This window comes from Cebus imitator, unplaced genomic scaffold (assembly GCF_001604975.1).
Source record: "Cebus imitator isolate Cc_AM_T3 unplaced genomic scaffold, Cebus_imitator-1.0 Scaffold94, whole genome shotgun sequence".
In the NCBI taxonomy this organism is placed as follows: Eukaryota; Metazoa; Chordata; class Mammalia; order Primates; family Cebidae; genus Cebus; species Cebus imitator.
In genome coordinates, this window is record NW_016107409.1 from 4,241,061 (window position 1) to 4,260,640 (window position 19,580).

The window sequence follows — 19,580 nt, forward strand, 5'->3', positions numbered from 1 at the left end:
TTGCTATGAACACTGAGATAACTGTGGGTAAAATGCAACTATGGGTATTTGTGAACTGAGGCACTAATTTCATTATGGGGGATAAGGATAACAATGCCTAGAAAACACTCACATTATTTACATCTTTTCAAACAGTATAAAAATCCCTCTTTATAAAAACAAATTTAGGTTGAGTGCAAAACTTTTAATTAGCAGAATGAATAGAATAATGGAATCACTTTGTGAGTGTGATAAATAAAAACTAAATCTGACTGGTTCAGGCAGTCTGCATGGGGCAGAAGAGAGATTAAGAAATGCTTTTCTCTGGCCGAGCACAGTGGTTCAGGCCTATAATCCCAGCACTTTGGGAGTCCCCAGTGGGCAGATCACCTGAGGTCAGGAGTTTAAGACCAGCCTGGCCAAGATGGTGAAACCCGGTCTCTACTAAAAATACAAAAATTAGCCAGGTGTGGTGGCGTGTACCTGTAATCCCACCTATTTGAGAGGCTGAGACAGGAGAATCACTTGAACCTGAGAGGCGGAGATTGAGTGAGACAAGATTGCACCACTCAACTCCAACCTGGGCGACTGAAAAAAAAAAATGCTTTTCTCTTAGGCCAGGCATGGTGGCTCACACCTGTAACTCCAACATTTTGAAAGGCGGAGGTGGGCAGCTGTCTGAGCTCAGGGGTTTGAGAACAGATGGGAAACATGGCGAAACCCTGAATACAAAATACAAAATACCAAAAATACAAAAAATTAGCTAGGTGTGGTGACATGCACCTGTGGTCCCAGCTACTTGGGGGACTGAGGTGGGAGGATCTCTTAAGCTCAGGACGTGCAGGTTGCAGTGAGCCGAGATCATGCCACTGCACCCCAACCTAGTTGAGTGAGACCCTGTCTCAAAAAAAAAAAAATTGCTTTTCTCTTAGACTATTTTTAATTGAAAATCAGTTTTTGTCCTTCTTTTAAAAAATTAAACTTTTGATTTTTGAGATAATTCTAGATTAATATGCAATTGTAAGAGCTAATACAGAGAGATTCCATGTACGCTTAGGCCAATTTCCTTCAATGGTAACAACTTGCAAAACAACCAGGATATTGACATTGACAAAGTCAAGACACACAACATTCCCACCAGCACAAGGATCCCTTTTATAGACACACCCTCCCAGCTACTCAGGAGGCTGAGCCAGAGAATCGCTTGAACCCCGGAGGCAGAGGGTGCAGTAAGCTGAGGTTGCGCCACTGCACTCCAGCCTGGATGATAAAGCCAGACTCTGTCTCAAAATAAGAAAAAAGATTATAGACACATCTCCTTCCTTCCCACCCCCAAGTTCCTCTTCCGTCTTGCTCCCATTCTCCTTTCCTTCTGGGCCTTCCATGCCACGAATGTTGGATCATTTGTTACACTCCCACAGGTCCCTGAGGCTCTCCATCCACCGATTTTTCAATCTGTTTTCTATTGCTCAGATTAGATGATTTCTATTGTTCTCTCTTCTAGTTTCATTCCAGTTCTTTCCTTTATCATCTCCATTCCGCTGTGGAGCCCATCCACTGGGCTATTTTGAATAATGTATTTTATAGCTCTAGATTTCCTTTTTTTTTTTTTTTTTTGAGACAGAGTCTTACTCTGTCGCCCAGGCTGGAGTGCAATGGTGCAGTCTCGGCTTACCTCCACCTCTGCCTCCCGGGTTCAAGCAATTCTCCTGCTTCAGCTTCCCAAGCAGCTGGGACTACAGGTGCGCACCACCACGCCTGGCTAATTTTTTTGTATTTTTAGTAGAGATGGTGTTTCCCCATGTTGGCCAGGCTGGTCTCAAACTGCTGACCTCGTGATCCGCCTGCCTCAGCCTCCCAAAGTGCTGGGATTACAAGCGTGAGCCACTATACCCAACCTGGTTTTTCTTTATGTCTTCTATTTCTTTGTTGAGAGTCTCTAGTTCTCTGCTGGGGTATTCTCTTCCTTTCCTTTGACCTGTGCCTCATTACTCATTGAAGCATTTTCATCATGGCTGGTTTAAAATATCTGTCAAATAATTCTAACATCTCTGCTATATCAATGTTGTCATCTGTAGACTGGCTTTTTTCCCCTTCAGTTTGAGATCTTCCTCCTCCTTGGAATGATAAGGGATTTTCAATGGAAACCTGGACATTTTTGTATTATGTTATGAGACTCTGGATCCTATTTAAATCTCTGTTTTAGTTGGCTTTGTTTGTTTGTTTGTTTGTTTGATGCTGCTTCAGCAGGGGAAGGTGGCCACCATCTTGTTACTGCCAGGTGAATGTAGGCATCTGAGTTTCCCATTGGGTCTCAGTTGGCCAAGGAGTAGGGGTCAGGGGTAGGTGCCTCCTTACTGCTGGGTGGGGGTAGGAATCCAGAATTCCCATGTGGTCTCCACTGAAACTCTGGGAGCAGATGAGGTTCCTTACTGACCAGTGGGGATGAAATCTCTGGCTGCTGGCTTGGTCTTCTCTGACAGCATCCCAGCAAGGGTGGAAGTTTCACGTGACTCAGCCTTTGCTGGTGTGGCTGAGGCGGGGGCCACAGTATTTCCTGTGGTGTTCAGCTGCAGTAGAGCATTTATGGTCTACAATTTTGTGTCTTGCTAGGCTGTCCCTTTGCTGGTTATCCGGTTAGAGAAAGCGGGCTTTTGTTGCTGTTTTTCTAAAGTCTGTGCCCATGACTGTTTCTGGGTTCCCAGCGACTTCAGCTCCAACTCTGCATACATGAGGCAAAAAGAAAGTCCCCTGGAGCTCAAGGACCCCAATTAGTCTGTCTTCTTCTCTCTACCTTCCAGAATGTTCTTATGTTTGTTTTATGTATGTCTGGGGGTTTTAGGTGTATTTAGTGGGAGGAATAGGGAAAAGTATGCCTACTCCGTCCTCTTGGAAGTAGAAGTAGAGAAGTCAGTTTTCAAACCTTAACTAGAGCTTTTGCAATAGAAGCTCCTTTTAACTGGATAACAGCCTATGAAAGGATGACTTAATTTGGTGATTTTAATAAATGAAAACTTGAAAAACAGTGCATCTCATAGTGTTATGTAAATTTCTTTCAGAACAGTCCTGTGTGTGGACAATTTTTTAGACCCTTTTTGAGGCTCTAATTTTACATCACTAAATTAAGACATAAATGATCAATATGACTCATGTTTAAGATGAAATTGTAAGGTATCACTCCTTGAGGGCCATATCTCAGCTTCTGATCTTATTTGCGTAGATTTCATAAAGTTCACCTTTCCAGTTTACATCCCATGTAGACAGTCTGGGCAGATGACAGAGGTCTAACTTTCCCTTCGTGTTTGCTGAACCACCACAGTGGCTTAAAGTGGTGGTAAGAGTTCTTTTTAAAATTATTTCCTCCTGACTTTTTGCTAAGCCATATAAAAAGTCTCATCTGCTATAACAAAGATGCTGACCTAGCCTGATTTAATTTAATCTACATTTAGTCTATAGGGCTCACTGCTCATTTGTAGAACTCACTGCTCTCCGAAGCTGTATATTTATTTATTTCTGTCTTATTTCTTCCCAGTGGACTACAAGCTTCAGAACAGCAGGGACCTTTTTGTTCTCTCCTACATCCATCACCTAGAATACAGCCTGGTAGAGAGTAACAGTCAATTCACATTTGCTAGTGAAAGAAGATTTCACATCAAATCTATCTCCTCCAAGAACCTTTCTTTTTTAAAAAAAATTTATTTTAGATTTGGGGGGTACATGTGCAGGTTTGTTACATGGGTGTATTGTGTGATACTGAGGTTTGGGCTTCTAATGATCCTATCTCCTAAGCAGTGAAATAGTCCCCAGCAGGTAGTTTTCCAACCCTCGCCCCTCTCTCTCTCCCCTTTTGGAATTCCCAGTGTTCACTGTTTCCATCTTTGTGTCACATATACTCAGTGTTTTGCTCCTACTCCGCCTTATAAGCGAGAATGTGGTATTTGGTTTTCTGTTTAATAATCTGCTTAGGATAATGACCTCCAGCTGCATCCATGTTGCTGCAAAGGATGATTTTGTTGTTTTTTTATAGTTGTGTAGTATTCCATGGTATATATGTACCACATTTTCTTTATCCAATCCACAGTTGATGGAAGCCTGGGTTGATCCCTTGTCTTTGCTTGTGTGAATAGCGCTGTGATTGACATATGAGTACAGGTATCTTTTTGGTAGAACAATGTATTTCCTCTGTATATATACCCAGTAATGGGATTGCAGGGTCAAATGATTGTTCCATTATTAGTCAAGAAGCTTTCTTAGACTCTTCTAGTTCATAGTTATGATACTTCTTTTTGAACATAAAAAACTCACGCAGCAATTCATAATTAATTGCTTTAATAGCTAATACCAATGTTTACCAATGTTTTCTTCCTTGCTGACTGACTCAATAATTGTACTGTTATTTAACCTTCAATATATTTATCTATGATCTTCCTAACCAGACAAAAAGACCATGCAGGTGGACAAACGCCTACAGAGTGCCCACTGGGAACTAAGAAATATGACAAGGACTAAGACAGTCATGGTCCCTGCCGTCTCCAAACTTAAAAGCTTCAATGACGCTCAGCACAAGACTTCCTCTTTGGTAGAAACTCAAATGGTTTGCCTATTAGATAATTGATTTAAAATCTCTGGTCAGTTTGGGGATACAATTGAGGATAACTATAAACATTTTTAAATTAATATTGCCAGGGATATTGGCATGCACCCATAATTTATGCTGAGCTACTTGGGTAGCTCAGTCCAAAAGTTCAATGCTAGAGTGAGCTGTGATCACACCACTGCACTCTAGTCTGGGCAACAGAAAGAGACTCTGTCTCTTAAAAAATAAAAATTGGGCTGGGCGTCGTGGCTCATGCCTATAATCCCAACACTTTGGGAGGCTGAAGTGGGCAGATCACTTGAGTCCAGGAGTTTGAGACCAGCCTGACCAACATGGGGAAGCCCATTTCTACAAAAAATACCAAAAATTAACGGGGGTGTGGTGGAGCACATCTATAATCTCAATTACTCAGGAGGCTGAGTTGGGAGGATCACTTGAGCCCAGAAGGCAGAGGTTGCAGTGAACTGAGATTGTTCCACTGCACTCCAGCCTGTGTGACAGAGCAAGACTCTGTCTCAAAAAATAAATAAAAACAAAAATTAAAATTAAATTAATTTAATATTATTAAGTAAATAAATGACAGGGCATTAAAGTATACCTGAATTGTAATAGTGCCAGCACTGATACATATGTACTATTTTTATTTACTACCATTTCACATATTCCTCGCAAAACCCCAATAAGGTCAACTGGAAACTTTTTTTTCTTTTTTTAAGAGACAAGGTCTCACTTTTGTCACCCAGGCTGAAGTGAAGTGGTGCAATCATAGCTCACTGTGGCCTTGCATTCCTGGACTCAAATGATCCTCCCACCCTAGCCTCCCAGCCTCCCAGGTAGCTAGGATTACATGCAGACGCTACCATGCCCAGCTAATTTTTGTATTCTCAGTAGAGACGGGATTCAACATGTTGCCCATGTTGGTCTTGAACTCCTGGACTTAAGTGATCAGCCCACCTACACCTCCCAAAGTGCTGAGATCAGGTGTGAACCACTGTGCCTGGTCATACCATTTTTTTAGTACATAAAGAAACAGACTCAGGGTTTTTAAGTGGCTTGCCCAATATCCAGCAGTCAGAAAGTGATCTGGCTAGACCTGAAATTAGGATTGCTTGCAATGTTTCAAAGTCTATTTTTCAACAATATTGAATGTTGCTTAGATTCTGAAAATTCTTCTTTAGTTACATAATGTTTCTTGGGTACCTCACGAAGTTGTTCCACCAGCTCTTTCTCTTCTCTCATCTGCTCCATTTTCCTCCGGATTGTAAACTGTGGGTCTATAGACTCCAAATTTCTCTGAGGTCTTAGAAACACTATAATAGAAAGGGAAAAAATGCCTTTATGTAGCGCCTTGTCCAAGTTGCCACATAGGGCTATTCGTGTTCAAATCAAACAGCGTGTTAATTTATTCAAAATAATTCATTTACCACTCAAAGAAACAAATTCCAACTCCATAAGAAAAGCCTGGCTCAAATATTTTAAAAGAGATTATATTTTAAATTATACTAGGTTGTATTCTTCGGTGATAATAAACTGAACCCAGGGCAATGTTTGGGTCACTGGGATCATTCCAAGCCCCCTGTCTGACATGTCCTGCTTCATTCATCTTCCCACTGTTTCCATTTTAATTTTTAATTTACACTCAATCCTTCCATTAAATTCAGATAATTTATTTCAAATAAGGCTCTAGAGTTGTATGTATTAAAAATAAGCACAAATTAATGTTTTTGTTGGCATAAAGTTTTTCATAAGCCTGAGTTAAGAACTAAGTGATGATTACATATTTGAGGGTACAAAGGAAAAATTCTGCCTTCTAGACTGTCACTGACAGACTATCTAAAAAGCTAGCTCTTTGGAGATGCGCAAGGACTCCTTTTAGGAAGGCTGGCAAGATTAGAAGTAGCTGAAGAGCTCATGGTTGGCTTCAGGTTCTTGAAGTCACAACCTCCAAGAATAGTAACTAACAGCAGTGCTCCCTCTGAAATGAGCTGAGAAAACACATGCCCTTACCTCTACAAGGAAAACACCTTTTAGAGACCAATCAAGAATGTAAATAAAGTTCTATGTATTGGAGAAGACTACAGCAAGAGTTTTAATTAATTTTTTAATGATACTAAGCCCAGGGCAGATTTAAACTTGAGGGTTTTTTTTCCCTAGAGACGTTTATCCTAGTCTGTCAATTTTCCTTGCACATACGATGGATCCAAGAGCTGTTCAGAGCCCTGGTTCCTCCATCCTACAGACTTTCAGATTGAGGTGGGGAGGGAAAGTCCTTCAGAACACTTTGGGCAGAGAATGCCACTGTTAGAAATCCATACCACAGAGAAAGCTGCATGGCGTACTGCGATTGCAGAAGTTTCAATCATAATAATTTAAACAATGTTGAATAAGAAAGAATGTGCAATTTTTATTCCACCCTGACATACATTTCCTATGGACCACTTTAGAAACGATTTCAATATTTCAGATTTCTAGAAATTAAATATGATTTACAAATAGAATACTTTGGATGCCAAGACCTGAGTCAACTCAGTGTAATCAAAAGTCCTGTGCTCGCCTAACTACCATATTTTAATCTCAATTTGTGCCTTTGAACATGCATTCTCCTCCTCACATCTCAGTATTTTCTTTCTAAACTAGTTCTAAGATGTTAGAACTAGCATTCTGATGCTGTAAGAAGATGAGGAAGTTGACATAGTTTAAACCATTGACTTAGAGTTAACGGAGAAAGAGGATGATTTATGGTACACAAGGCCTGTCACCTTGTGGAATCTCAGAGAGGAGTCAGCTTGTGGCCTGGGGCCTCTGCTGGAAGCCACTGAGGGAAGTCACAGGCAAAGGATGCCACAGGCAGTCACAGGAGGGTTGTTGCCAAGTCCCACAAAACTCAAACCTCACAGGCCGTAGAACCAATTATTTAAAAAGTAAAGCCAAGGTCAGTAAAAGGAGGACACAGTGACCAGGCAGGGAGACCTGAAAAGTTCACAGAGAAAAGGGAACAGGACAAATCTGACAAATTAGGATGCACGGAAGAAATCGGAGAATACATCAAACCTGATGCAATTTCAAGCAAAACCGAAAAAGAGAAATGTATAAAAATAGAAAATCTAGAACTAATTTGCACCACCAAATTTACCCAAAAAAAAGGCCAAGGAATGCAGATAGAGTTGGATAATACACACATAGGCCAGCAAGGGGCGCCTCAACACCGCTGAAACAAATTGAATGTTTTCTTTGGAGCTGTTATTTTCCTTTGTCTTTTTTCTGGGGGTAATCTTATCTAATAATATTTTCAATATGTTTTTACTGGCAGGTTTTAATCTGAATATGAAACTTTCAGGAAGTTAAATGAACCATGAGCTTTTCTGTGCAACACCACATTGCCTTAGAGCCCTGTGTGAGGTATCAGGATAATGAAATGGTGTCTGGGTTTTACTTTCCTGGGATCATTTTTGATTTTGCATTCCTTTGTATCTTAAAAATACAATATGCATGCCTGGGCATCTGCTCTATGAATGTGAAGCAAACAAAAAGTGTTTTTAAAAAAATACTTGAACACTTTTTAAAATGAACACTTCAAATATACATAAAATTATCAGAAATAATGACTATATCCCTATATTAGTTTTCTAAATGTATTTGTCACTATGACATATAAGAGAACTTAAGGCAATCTCTTTAGGCTCATAATAAATCTACCAAGTACAAAAGTGTTTGCTTATGTTGCTGGGTTTGTTATGACAGAATAACTTTACTGGGACCATTAAAGTGCCTCTGATTAAATTATCAGCAGTTTTATCTTTTCTTTCAAGTCCTATTTAAATAATAAATCCTGTGACCAGTCTGGGTCCAGGCTTCAGGAAACTGATCTACAAAAGAATTATTCTGGTTTTCCTTAATTTTCATATCGCTAAATTTCAAGAGCGCCCTTACTTAATCCAGAGGAATAAAAGTTTAACCTGAGTCCATGAGACAGTATTAAGAAGTAGCATCCACGTCAGCATGTATTTTTCAAATCCAATGCTCCTGTGACTGTTGAAGTGTAAATAAGAAAAAAGAAGGGTGAGAGCCGAGTGAGTGTGTATTATGAGTGTGTTGAAAGAGATGAAGAGGTAGGTGGCTGTTTTTTGGCAAGGGAGTTGGGGGACACAGTCTCACTCACCTGCCTAGGCTGGAGTGCAGTGGTGCAATCTCGGCTAGCTACAACCTTAACCACCTGGGCTCATGCAATTCTCTCATCTCAGCCTCCCAAGTAGCTGGGACCACAGGCCTCTGCCACCATGCCTGGCTAGCTTCTGTATTTGCAGTAGAGGCAGGTTTTCACCATATTGCCCAGGCTGGTCTCGAACTCTTGGACTCAAGTGATCTTCCTGCCTCGGACCCCCAAAGTGCTGGGAGTATAGGTGTGAGCCCCTGTACCTGGCCGAAGTAGGCAATTTAAGATGAAAGAAAAAAATAAGTTCTGCTTAAACTAAGCCTATGGTTTAATTACTATATGTTATATAAATTTTTATTTATTTATTTATTTATTTATTTTGATATGGAGTCTCGCTCTGTTGCCCAGGCTTGAGTGCGGTGGCACAATCTTGGCTCACTTCAACCTCTGTCTCCAGGTTCAAGCGATTCTCCTGCCTCAGCCTCCCAAGTAGCTGGGATTACGGGCGGCTGCCATCACACCTGGCTAATTTTTGTATTTTTAGTAGAGACAGGGTTTACCATGTTGACCACACTGGTCTTGAACTCCTGACCTCAAGTGATCCACCTGCCTCAGCCTCCCAAAGTGCTGGGATTACATGTGTGAGCCACTGTGCCTGGCATAAATAACAGTTAAAATGGAAAAGATTTGCACATATATGTAATTTATTTAGCAAAAGAGGTAAGCATGGACCCTGCAGGGGATAATGAAATGTTTATGTAAAATATTGAATTCATCCTTGCAGATAGATATAGGTCAAATTCCACTGAGCTTTCCATTATTTTCTGCCTTTTCCTCCACTGTTTTCCCCATCCTCATCTCTGAGCTGGGAGTAATCTCTGTCTTCTGTGAGCGTATAAAATTTTTTTATCTGTGTCTGTCCCATGGCACTCACCACTTTCTGTCTTACAGTAGAGTGATATTTCACTCCATTATGGATGTGTAAACGTTTATGTCTATTTCGCACTTGTACCCTCTACCCCTGCCCCACAAAGCAGTGAGTTGAGCAGAATGAGTTTGCTGAATGAGTAAACAAAACAAGTGTTTCAAACACTCCCTCATTTAAAGCTCAGTCTATTTGGAGAGCATCCCTGCAAACATGATTCTATTCTGATAATCAGTCACCTGAGATTTTCCTCTTATGAATAATCTCCTAAATTTAGTTTCCAGGTCTGAATGCATTAGACTCTGAAATGAAAGCAGAGAGAATTCGGCTGTCTCTTCAGAGCTGCATCCACAGTAACAAGCATCACGCATAGCACGTAACACGCACTTCACAGATGTTTAAGGATGTGTACAAGAAACCATTTATGTACTTGCTGTGAGAAGGTCTTTGGGTTAAGCAAACAAAGAAAGTCTTCTGTTCTAAAAATTGCCCAAATGCACTTTATCATTTAATTATTGCATGAAATACACTCTTCATAAAAAAATTTTTATACCTAAATTTAACTCAATGAAAGGAGATTTCTTCTTTGTGGAAACATGAAGTTTTAAAATTTAGCTCTTAACTTCTCTTTGGAAGTTAAGAACCTGAACTGGACATGATGTTTAAGATATACAAACTCAAAGACAGTATTATCTTGGCTTTGAAAAATATCATGAGCTTTAGATCCAGGCTACTGTGAATCAGAATTCTCACTAGCTGATTCATTCATTAACTTCTGGCGCCTAAAATTGAATTAGACACATTCTCTGTCCTCAGAATGCTCACATTTCTTCTCCATGGTCTTGGACAATTTACTTAACCCAGTGACTTTCAACCTTACTTGAACACCACATAACATTGCATAAAAGAAGTGAAACAAATGATCAGGACTTAGACTCAATGCTACACCAAAGAAATGAGCATTTCTGATTATGCGCCCTAAGTGACTATAGTTTTACAGAACGCCCAGGTGATTCTAATATAGAACCAGAGTTGAGAATCACTAAAAAGCCCCTTATATTCTCAGTTTCTTCATTTTTGTATTGGGAAAAATAACACCTATAGTGCAAGATTCTTGTAAAAATGTAAGGAAAACATCCGTAAATTGGCATAAGATGGATGGTTATTTCAGAGACTAATGTAAACTAGTCCATTCATCCATTCTCTGGTGATAACTTAAAGATTAATTTTCAATAAGTATAAATTAGCATCTATCAATTCACTGCAAATAAAAGAGAAAATATGACCCCAAAAAGATAGAAACAGTTCTTAATGTCAAAGTGAAGAGGAAAGGTTCAGTAAGAGGACACAAGAACGGGGGAAAAGCAGAAGTTAAGCTATCAGGTTAAAAACAGAGGTTAGAGCTGTCCCATCCATCTCCAGGGGTGGGTCCAGAAAAACCTACAGACAAACTTCCACAAGCTCCTTCATCCACCTTATGGGGCAGAACTTTAGGGACTTTGAGGCCTCAAATACCCAAGGACTTTCTACCCAGTTTGCCATTTTTAAAAAAACATCTGTTTGAAGAATACGTTTTAGAGAAAGTGGGGAATTTAAAATGAGACAGAATGGGAATAAATATTTGAAAGAATTTAAATAAAAGGATAATTTTACATAAAGCAAGACAGTGAGCAAGACATGAAAAGGACAACTTTACCAAAAATAGTAACTAAAAAGTATAAATAAAAGTCAAGTTACATTATGTTAAGCTGAGCTGGTAATAAGACGATGTTTATTTATAAAGGTTATTTACAAAGATAGCAGCCAATGTTAAATAACGGAGAAAATATGAGGAAACAAAACTGATGTAATCAGCTTTGAAATGCCAAGAGAGGCCCCTGAATAGGATCTTCTACTTAAAAGGAACCAGTAAGAACAACATAAAAAGTAGTCTATGTTCCTTTCCCAGCATTAGCTCACAGACCTGTGAACATACAGTGCAGTTTCTTTAATTTAAAAAAAAAAAAAAAAAAGCATTAAAAAATGTATTCCAATCACATTTCAAAGTTTAGAATGAAGAAAATGAAGATAAAGATCTGGGAACCTAAACAAATATTTGCAAAGACTATTTCTGCACAGAAGATTTTCTGTGGCCCAGGGCATAGTAGAGACGAATTGCAAATAGGGAAAACTGTCAGTATCTGACATGATTGACTGAACCATGAGTATTGAAAACAATGGTTTTGTTATTTTTGTGGTACAATATAATAGCTGCATGTGAATCCCTGGAATTTTTACTCATCGAAAAAATAACTATTGCAAGGTTATTTTATTTTTAGAAGGATTTCCACAATAATTATTTTCTATGGAAATTTCAGGATTTTTATTAAAATGAAGGCAGCCTGAATGTAGATGTGGCAGAGATGATTCCAGAGTTAGGAACCCTGGTGTGGCTTTACCTCCACTTCTACACCATAGTGTGACCCTGGCAGCTCACCTCGCCTTTCTGGTTTTAGGCCGTTCATCTATAAAGATAGAAATTTTACTGCTACATAAGGAGTCTAATTCTTTCCCAGCTTAAAAAAAAAGTTCGTTGGTTTCAGATATCATTCCTAAGGAAATACCAAACCACACATAAATCTTTCATTCTAGGCTTTATTTCCTTTAAACAACATTAGACCCATAAATAGCTAGGCTTTCTGAAAAACAAAAATGCCTCCCTCCTCCATTCGAAAAAAAAATTTAAGTAAAAAAGAAGTTTATCAAGAAAGTTTCCATTTAACCCTCTTCAACTTCCAAAATTCAAAACTGGATGGTATAAGGAGGGCCTTTTGTTTCATAACTGTTGCTTTTTAATCCTATTTATTGTCAGTTTAAAAATTTAGAAATCTATGAAATATTAAAATTCCTTGTATAACTACTCTGCCAAAGTATATACTGTCCTTCTCCATAAGGAAATTATAAACGCATTTTTGGTTGAATTTTAACCAGAAATCACAGCAAGTGTTTTATATACATGTTTTCCAGGTATTACATATAACATACTTAGATGAAAAGATAAATATTATCAGAAAATGTATCTTCCCGTTGTGTTTGCATTGGGGCTAGACCCTGTACCTCACTACTATTCCCTATAAATCACATTCTCTGTTCCACTTAACTCAACTGCAATGACTTTGTATTCTGAAGTAAAATGTTTAAAATCTGAAGATTTCAAAGACTAGAATGAATTTAGACTAGAGTGGAGATTAAGATATAGGTGGTATGTAGATCTAAATAATTATATTTTATTGTAGTCTCTTAGGCTACATAAAATTCAAAATTAAAAGATATTCACATAAATACTAGCTGAGTATCCTCGATTTTTCATTTACACATTCAATTCTCAGGCCAAGTTACTATTATTGAAAGTCAAAAAGATGAACTTATACTCAAGAAGGTATCAAAAGTCAAAACATGCCAATAATTTGGAAAAAAAAGAAGGCAAATCATTGCTCTTCATTTTTAGAGATTTCTCAACATTAACATTATTTTCATAGCAATACTCTAGGATCAACCATGGTACATTTTAATTACCTTAGAAATCTCACATGGTAAGCATAAATAATACAATATCAAGCTCTAGAACCATTTAGTTTAGATGCAGGAACAAGCAGAGATAATCCAAGTGTGCAAACCCCAAATATTTGTAAACAAGCAAACAAACCAAAAAGCCCAAGCAGAAAAGGGTAGAAAAGAAAGTATTATAATGCCTTCCCCAAATCCAGAATAGTCAAGTTAATTAAACTGGAGATTGACAAACTGCTAGAGAACAATCCACATGCACTTTTCTGGACTTCACTTTCCAGGTTTATACATTATTTCCTGTACCAAGCATGCAGGTGAATATGCTCTATCTTTAGCTTCACAGAGATGAATATTCAATATACGCATTGGCTGATTAATGAGAACATTGGAGAAGAGGTACAAAGCCACCTACCATTGTCACTGTCTCCTTCAGATGGAACACTGTAGCTAGAGCTGTCCCATGTCTGTGCCTGTGTAAGTGTGTTGAAGGAGATAGGAGGAAGAATGAGGGCTGGGTCTGCAGGGGAGCCAGAGAGCCAGTCCGCGTACAGTTGCACAAGGACCAGGAAAAACCAAAGGGGCAGCAGCATTTCACAAATGGCATAGGGTTTGCATGGAAATGAAGAGTGGATTTCATTTATATGGGGTTTAATTTCAAATGCACAATATAGGAGAAGAATGAAAGATGGTGCATGGAATAAAAAGAATGATAAAAACTGAGTGTTAGTACCCATCAATCATACACTTTGCATGCAGTTCATATTGTTAATCTTAACAGTTCTGCAAGCCCACAGACTTAGAGTACTAACGAATCAGGTCAGCAGAAGGAAAGGGTGCCCATAGGTTAGGTAGACAAAAAGCAAAAGACCTGCCAGATACCTTTCTCAAAGACTTTCTAAAAAACTAACCATCTTAGCAAATACGATTTCCCCAAAAAAATTGGTCAAATAAGATAAAGCTTAATATGTAAATATACCTATTATTTAGAAATAAAACTATTATAAAATCATTGTTTACCATTAGTGATTTTTTTTCTCCAAAGCAATATAAAATTTCTTTTTAAAGACATCTGTAGGTCTATTGGCATGCTTTACTGATAGCTGAATTTAGCTAATTCTTTTCTCGATCCTGGACATACCTCTCAATGCTGTTTTCAATATTGCTCAGTTAAAAAACAATAAAACAAAAAATGTTGGACACTAGTACAGTCTATTTAACAACAAATCCAATTAACCAACAGAGATCCATCAATTTCAAGAACTTCTGAGTTGGTCATTTATGAAATAACGACTCTTATTTTTGCACTAAATATCCATATGGCAATTTCATATTTAGGAAAATCTATATAATTTTTAATTCAAACATAAGGCAAGGGCCAGTAGAATAAGCAGACATAGTTCTAGAAATAAATATTTGGGTGTGAGCAGTTGTCTTTGTTTGGGAGGAAAACACAGAAAGAAATGTTTGTTTTGAAGGAAACTGTCAGCCTACTTTAAGAATCTAAGTTCTTATTTCAACTTGCTAATTTGAGCAGTCTGTTTTTATTTATAACACAGAAATCACATAAATCCATATACTTTCAAAATAAAAATTAAATGGCTTTAAGTATTCTAAAGCTACTTGATCAAAAATGGTTTCTATCTTTTAAAACTATATGCTTTCCAGTTAAAATTACTGTCTATATTATTTTCGAGAAAATGTGAAAACCACATTTAAGCATATACACTATAATATTTTAAAATTATTAAATAAAATGAAAAAAAAATCCCCATACATAATGCAAGTTTTGTAACGTTCCAACATGTCACTTGATGTTCCTGAAGATAAATAGCATTATTTACAGCAACCGAACTCCAGAGAGCTTTCAACAACAAGAACAATTTCCGCATCGGTTAGTCAGCATTACAGAAAGACTGGAAGCTTGGAGAGAAAATTAACTTTGTTTTCTGCTGTTCAAAATAAAAGCTCCATTTATTTTTCACCGCTACAAAGAACGTGAAATGGTTCAACAGCGCCAGTACGATGTAAACCCTAACTGTAATAAGTTGCCTTTGGACTCCATAAAAGGAATTAAAAAGTCACCAAAATAATTCTACAACTAAATTGCAAGTTGTACATTCAAAAGAATATCATTCTTTGAAGATCCATTCAACATCTGATTTGCTTAATCATACCGTATTTTTAAATTGTGTAAAACTGACTGTGAGGATTAAGAGACAGTCTGCAGCTCAATATGAGGTCCTCAGTGTGTAGAGTAAGTCTCCTGGCGGGTTGTCACTGAAGGCACAGAGGAGGTGTGCCTGAACTCACCTCCATTCCTCCCAGGACACAACCAAGACCGTGGAAATGAAAACCCAGCCAAGGGCCTCAGCCCAGAACTGATCACATTTGCTTAGTTCCAAACGTGAGAAGGCTAGCCATTTGAGTTTTATTTCGTGTACCATTTGGCTCTCCATAAAACACTCGCTAACTCTTGTCACACTCATGCACTTTCTCAAATGGCTTTTTTCCTATGGCCCATTCAAACTGCCAGGAAACCATTACACCTGGCCACTTGTTACCCATCAATCAACCTGCCCCAAGAATGAAAAACATTTCCTTTATTAGAGAATCATCGTTGTTTTTCCTATGGGTGCCTTTTTGCAAAATATACACATGAATAACCTCTACTGTTGTTCAAAATGCTTTACTGGAGAACTCAAGAAGATCTGAGTTCCTTACCAGCTTTTACTTAAAGGTGTCTGAGTTCTTTATTAGCACTTACTTAAAAGCATGAGTGGTAAGTGTGGACTAAATATCAGAGTTAAAAATGTTAAAACAAAGAAAGACATAAAAGAAGGAAGAGTAGCACCAGAACTTCAAATAAATGGAGAAACCAGAAGAATCAGATTTTTCTATGCAGAGTCCTTCTTTTGAAAAGCAACCATTATTGTGTACATCGCTATAATTTACTTTTGGAAATAAACTAATAACAAATTAAAATAAAAGAGGTAATATAAGCAGAATGCTTTCTCAAAAGACTTTTTAAAAAATACTCCTGACCACTCATGCAAGCCTTGAAATGACCACCCTGTTATGTGAGTAAACACACAGAACCTACCAGGCTCAGAAAGCAAATGAGGATGTCTCAGAAAGGAGTCACTTTTCCAGAGGCAGGTTGCCCCTTAACTCAGCCGAGCACCAGGAACCACTGGGGCCAAAGGGCAGCTATTTTATCTTCCTTAGGTAAAAAAAAATCAATAGAGTATTTCTTCCCCGTTACATGCTCCCGCCACCTTTTTTTCTTTGCTCTGATTCAAACGAAGACAGGATATCCGCTACTGATAACATGAACTTAGCTGATTCACTGAAAACAAAGCTGCAAACTCTGGCCTCCCTAGCGATAGATGCCAGGATTTCAGCTCAGAACTGACAGGGATGTGCACATTGATAATGCATACACTTAAAAGGCTCAAGAGAAAGCTATGAGTTATTTAGTGTAAGAATGGGCTGAGGTTTTCATTTACCTGATCGAGGCTTCAGACCAAATGGAGCTGTGCTGTTTGTGGTAGGAGAGACTGCAGGAGAGCTCTCTCTAATCTGTGGTATTGTAAAGAAAGAAAATTAGGAAAAAAAAGGGGTAAACAGAAGAACTATGTACACGGTTTTTCGGTGTTCAAGGAACGTAACAAAACGACTCCGTTTTTGCATTCGCTGCTACGTGATGAGGTCCTGGCTAAAAAAATCACTTTGTAAAGATGTTAAATGACATAACCAACAGAATGTTGTTTTAGAGTGACCCACTCAATCTTTTTGTCCATTTTAAGAATATTTTATAATTATGAAGCTGGCAGTCTTCTTGCAGAGTTGTGTGCATGGGTGCATGCACACACATCTATCCACTTATGTCCAAAAGAGGGCACATCTGATGAGGACAGATAATACTGAACTCAGCGATACTGACCCACGCAGAATCATTTATGGAGAACAAGACATTCTAAATGTTGCCTATTTAAGTGATCTTCATTCTGTTTTCCTGTAAAGATGTTCCCATATTCGGCTTTTAAAAATATATCTCATAAAAATTTATCTTTAATTATGAATAGGACTAGATAAAGCTATGATAGCTAATGAGAGTTACATGGATTCCCCCAAAGACTCTTCAATTAATTAATTAATCACAACAATCTTAGATTACATGTTTCTGTAAAAGATATTCCAATCCCGCCTTCAAGAAATACCTCACCTTCCATTAATCTTCAAGAAACTTACCTCATTTGGAGAATACTGACTCCCATTACTATGTGATGTTAGATCACTTTGCACCTGAAAGAAGAAGGAAAAAGCATGGTATATTCCATTAGGCTGTGAGACTGTTGAGGCAAGAATTGCATCTTTCTTACTGCCATCATAGACCTGGTGCATAGGTACACAATGAATATCTGTTGAATTAATTAGTTAGTGTGTTCAGTAGCTAAGTAGACAATACTCATATGTTCTGAAAACATGCAGTTGTATTCATAGAAAAATACATCAAAGTGTTACACAAACCGAGATAAAGAATTTCCCAGAGCAAAGAATTCACTCCAAAACATCTGTGGATGTCAGCTTTCTTTGCTAGGTTATAAGGCTGCCTGCTGGTTACCATTCTCATTTTAACTATGGTTTTTAGAAATGGTTTAAGGTAGTACTCCCTAAATATGCAGAATCACATTGGGAGCTTTCAATGAATACACATCTGGACCCCAAATTAACTGAGCAAATATGTTGTCAGTTCAACATCAGATTGCTTTGGCAACTACTGGTTAAGTGAAAAAATTAGGAATTTTTTCTGTCATAAATTGTGCAGGGTTTATAACTGGTCGTGGAGAAAAGTCAAGATGACATCATGATTTCCAGTGGGAATGACTGGGTAGGTGACAGCTTCACTGAATACTGGGGGGAATATAGGAGCAGTTCAAGAAGTTGACACTATCAGTTTAGCTATATACAGAATGAGAAGCTTATGGGGCAGGGAGATAAAATCTCAATACTGGGGTACAAGGGAGAACTTAGGGCATCAGCTACAGGTTTCAAAGTCATTATTATTTATGGGGTGCCTGAGTCCATGAGGGTGGCCAGATGGTCCAGAGAGACAGTGAAAAAGTTGAAGAACAGTGGCTGAGAGCAAAATCCTGTAAAACCAGCATGAAAGAGACACACAGAAACAAGGGGCCCACAAGGGACACACTTTAGTTTCTTACCCAGACCTGCCTTCTTTAGAGGGTAGTCAAGACCCCCCTGATCCTCCCTAATAAACACTTGGGCATTAGCTCATATAAACACCTTCATACAGGCCACCAAATTATTATACATTTAAGATACCTGTTCCTATTCATTGCTGAGGAGTGCTATTTAAAAATCTTCCCACCTTTGACACAAATCCAAGGGAAAACCTTATTTTTAGAATAAAATGTCACTAATGTCCTTACTCAAGTAAATGGCTTTGCTAGAACTGCTAACAAGTAACTTGAGGTGTGATTCATTCTATAAGCAATTCTCTCCTCTAGTGTGTTCTATCGTCTCCAAGACCCTTCCCCATTCAATGTTATTTATGTATAAGCCATGCAATTTGCAATTCTCCACCCACACTTGATGTGGGCAGTCATCTAAAGTATGTTTAAAGTCAGATCACATGATGTGCCACCAATGACAAACGGCTTCATAATCCTGGCCTCCTCTTTCCACGTGGCTCCCACACTGAGCTAATTCCCTAAAGCCACGTTGTCTTGCTTAACACAGCCTCCTGGCTACAGGGCCAAACCCCAAAATGCCCAAAGTCTCAGTTTACTTTCCTCTCGTTAAACTCTACCCCTTCCCCAGTGTCCCTGAGCACCTAAAACAAGCTCAGGACTGCAGACCATCCTATGTTCTTCTCTAAATTTTTCAACATCTAAATCTTCTTTACCCCACAATTAAAAAAAAAAAAAATCATTAAAGTGAGGACAACTTCATAGCCTTCATCTTCCAGTCCTCTACACAAAAACAAGGCTGAATCTAGCATAGGCACTCAACAAATACTAGCTAAATAAATTAATACAGGACTACACTGAAAGGTGTTACTTTCTGCTTGAATGAGACAGAAGAAAGAATATAAAAATAGCTAAATCGTAAGTAAGGATCATATTTTAGCTCTGCAGAATCCTTATCACTAGCCCTATGAATTCCCTACTTTCTTTTCTTTTCCTTGTGACTTCCTTTTTATATCAGCTTTTTAAAATCATAGAGACGTGTCTGCCAAGGACAGAGAATTGCTCTAGAGAAGGAAGACAAGGAGTGAGAATTCCTTATACCAAATACTCCTCTTTCAACCAAAAAAAAAAAAAAAAAAAAAAAAAAAAAAAAAAAAAAAAAAACAACTC

General features: G+C 38.3%; 1 protein-coding gene across 8 annotated transcripts in view; it reads right to left on the bottom strand.

Moving 5' to 3' along the window:
- The window catches only part of LRCH1 (leucine rich repeats and calponin homology domain containing 1), a 210,455-nt gene that overhangs the window by 24,009 nt on the left and 166,866 nt on the right, over positions 1 to 19,580 (bottom strand). For 4 of the 8 annotated variants that reach the window (XM_017535976.2, XM_017535975.2, XM_017535974.2 and 1 more), the window contains exons 14-17: positions 17,452 to 17,505; positions 16,707 to 16,779; positions 13,613 to 13,717; positions 5,777 to 5,886 (exon numbers count right to left, since the gene is read on the bottom strand). In XM_017535976.2, the coding sequence (XP_017391465.1) occupies positions 5,777 to 5,886; positions 13,613 to 13,717; positions 16,707 to 16,779; positions 17,452 to 17,505 (342 nt within the window). The remainder of the gene's footprint in view (positions 1 to 5,776; positions 5,887 to 13,612; positions 13,718 to 16,706; positions 16,780 to 17,451; positions 17,506 to 19,580) is intronic. The other 4 variants (XM_017535980.2, XM_017535981.2, XM_017535979.2 and 1 more) reach the window with 1 other exon arrangement.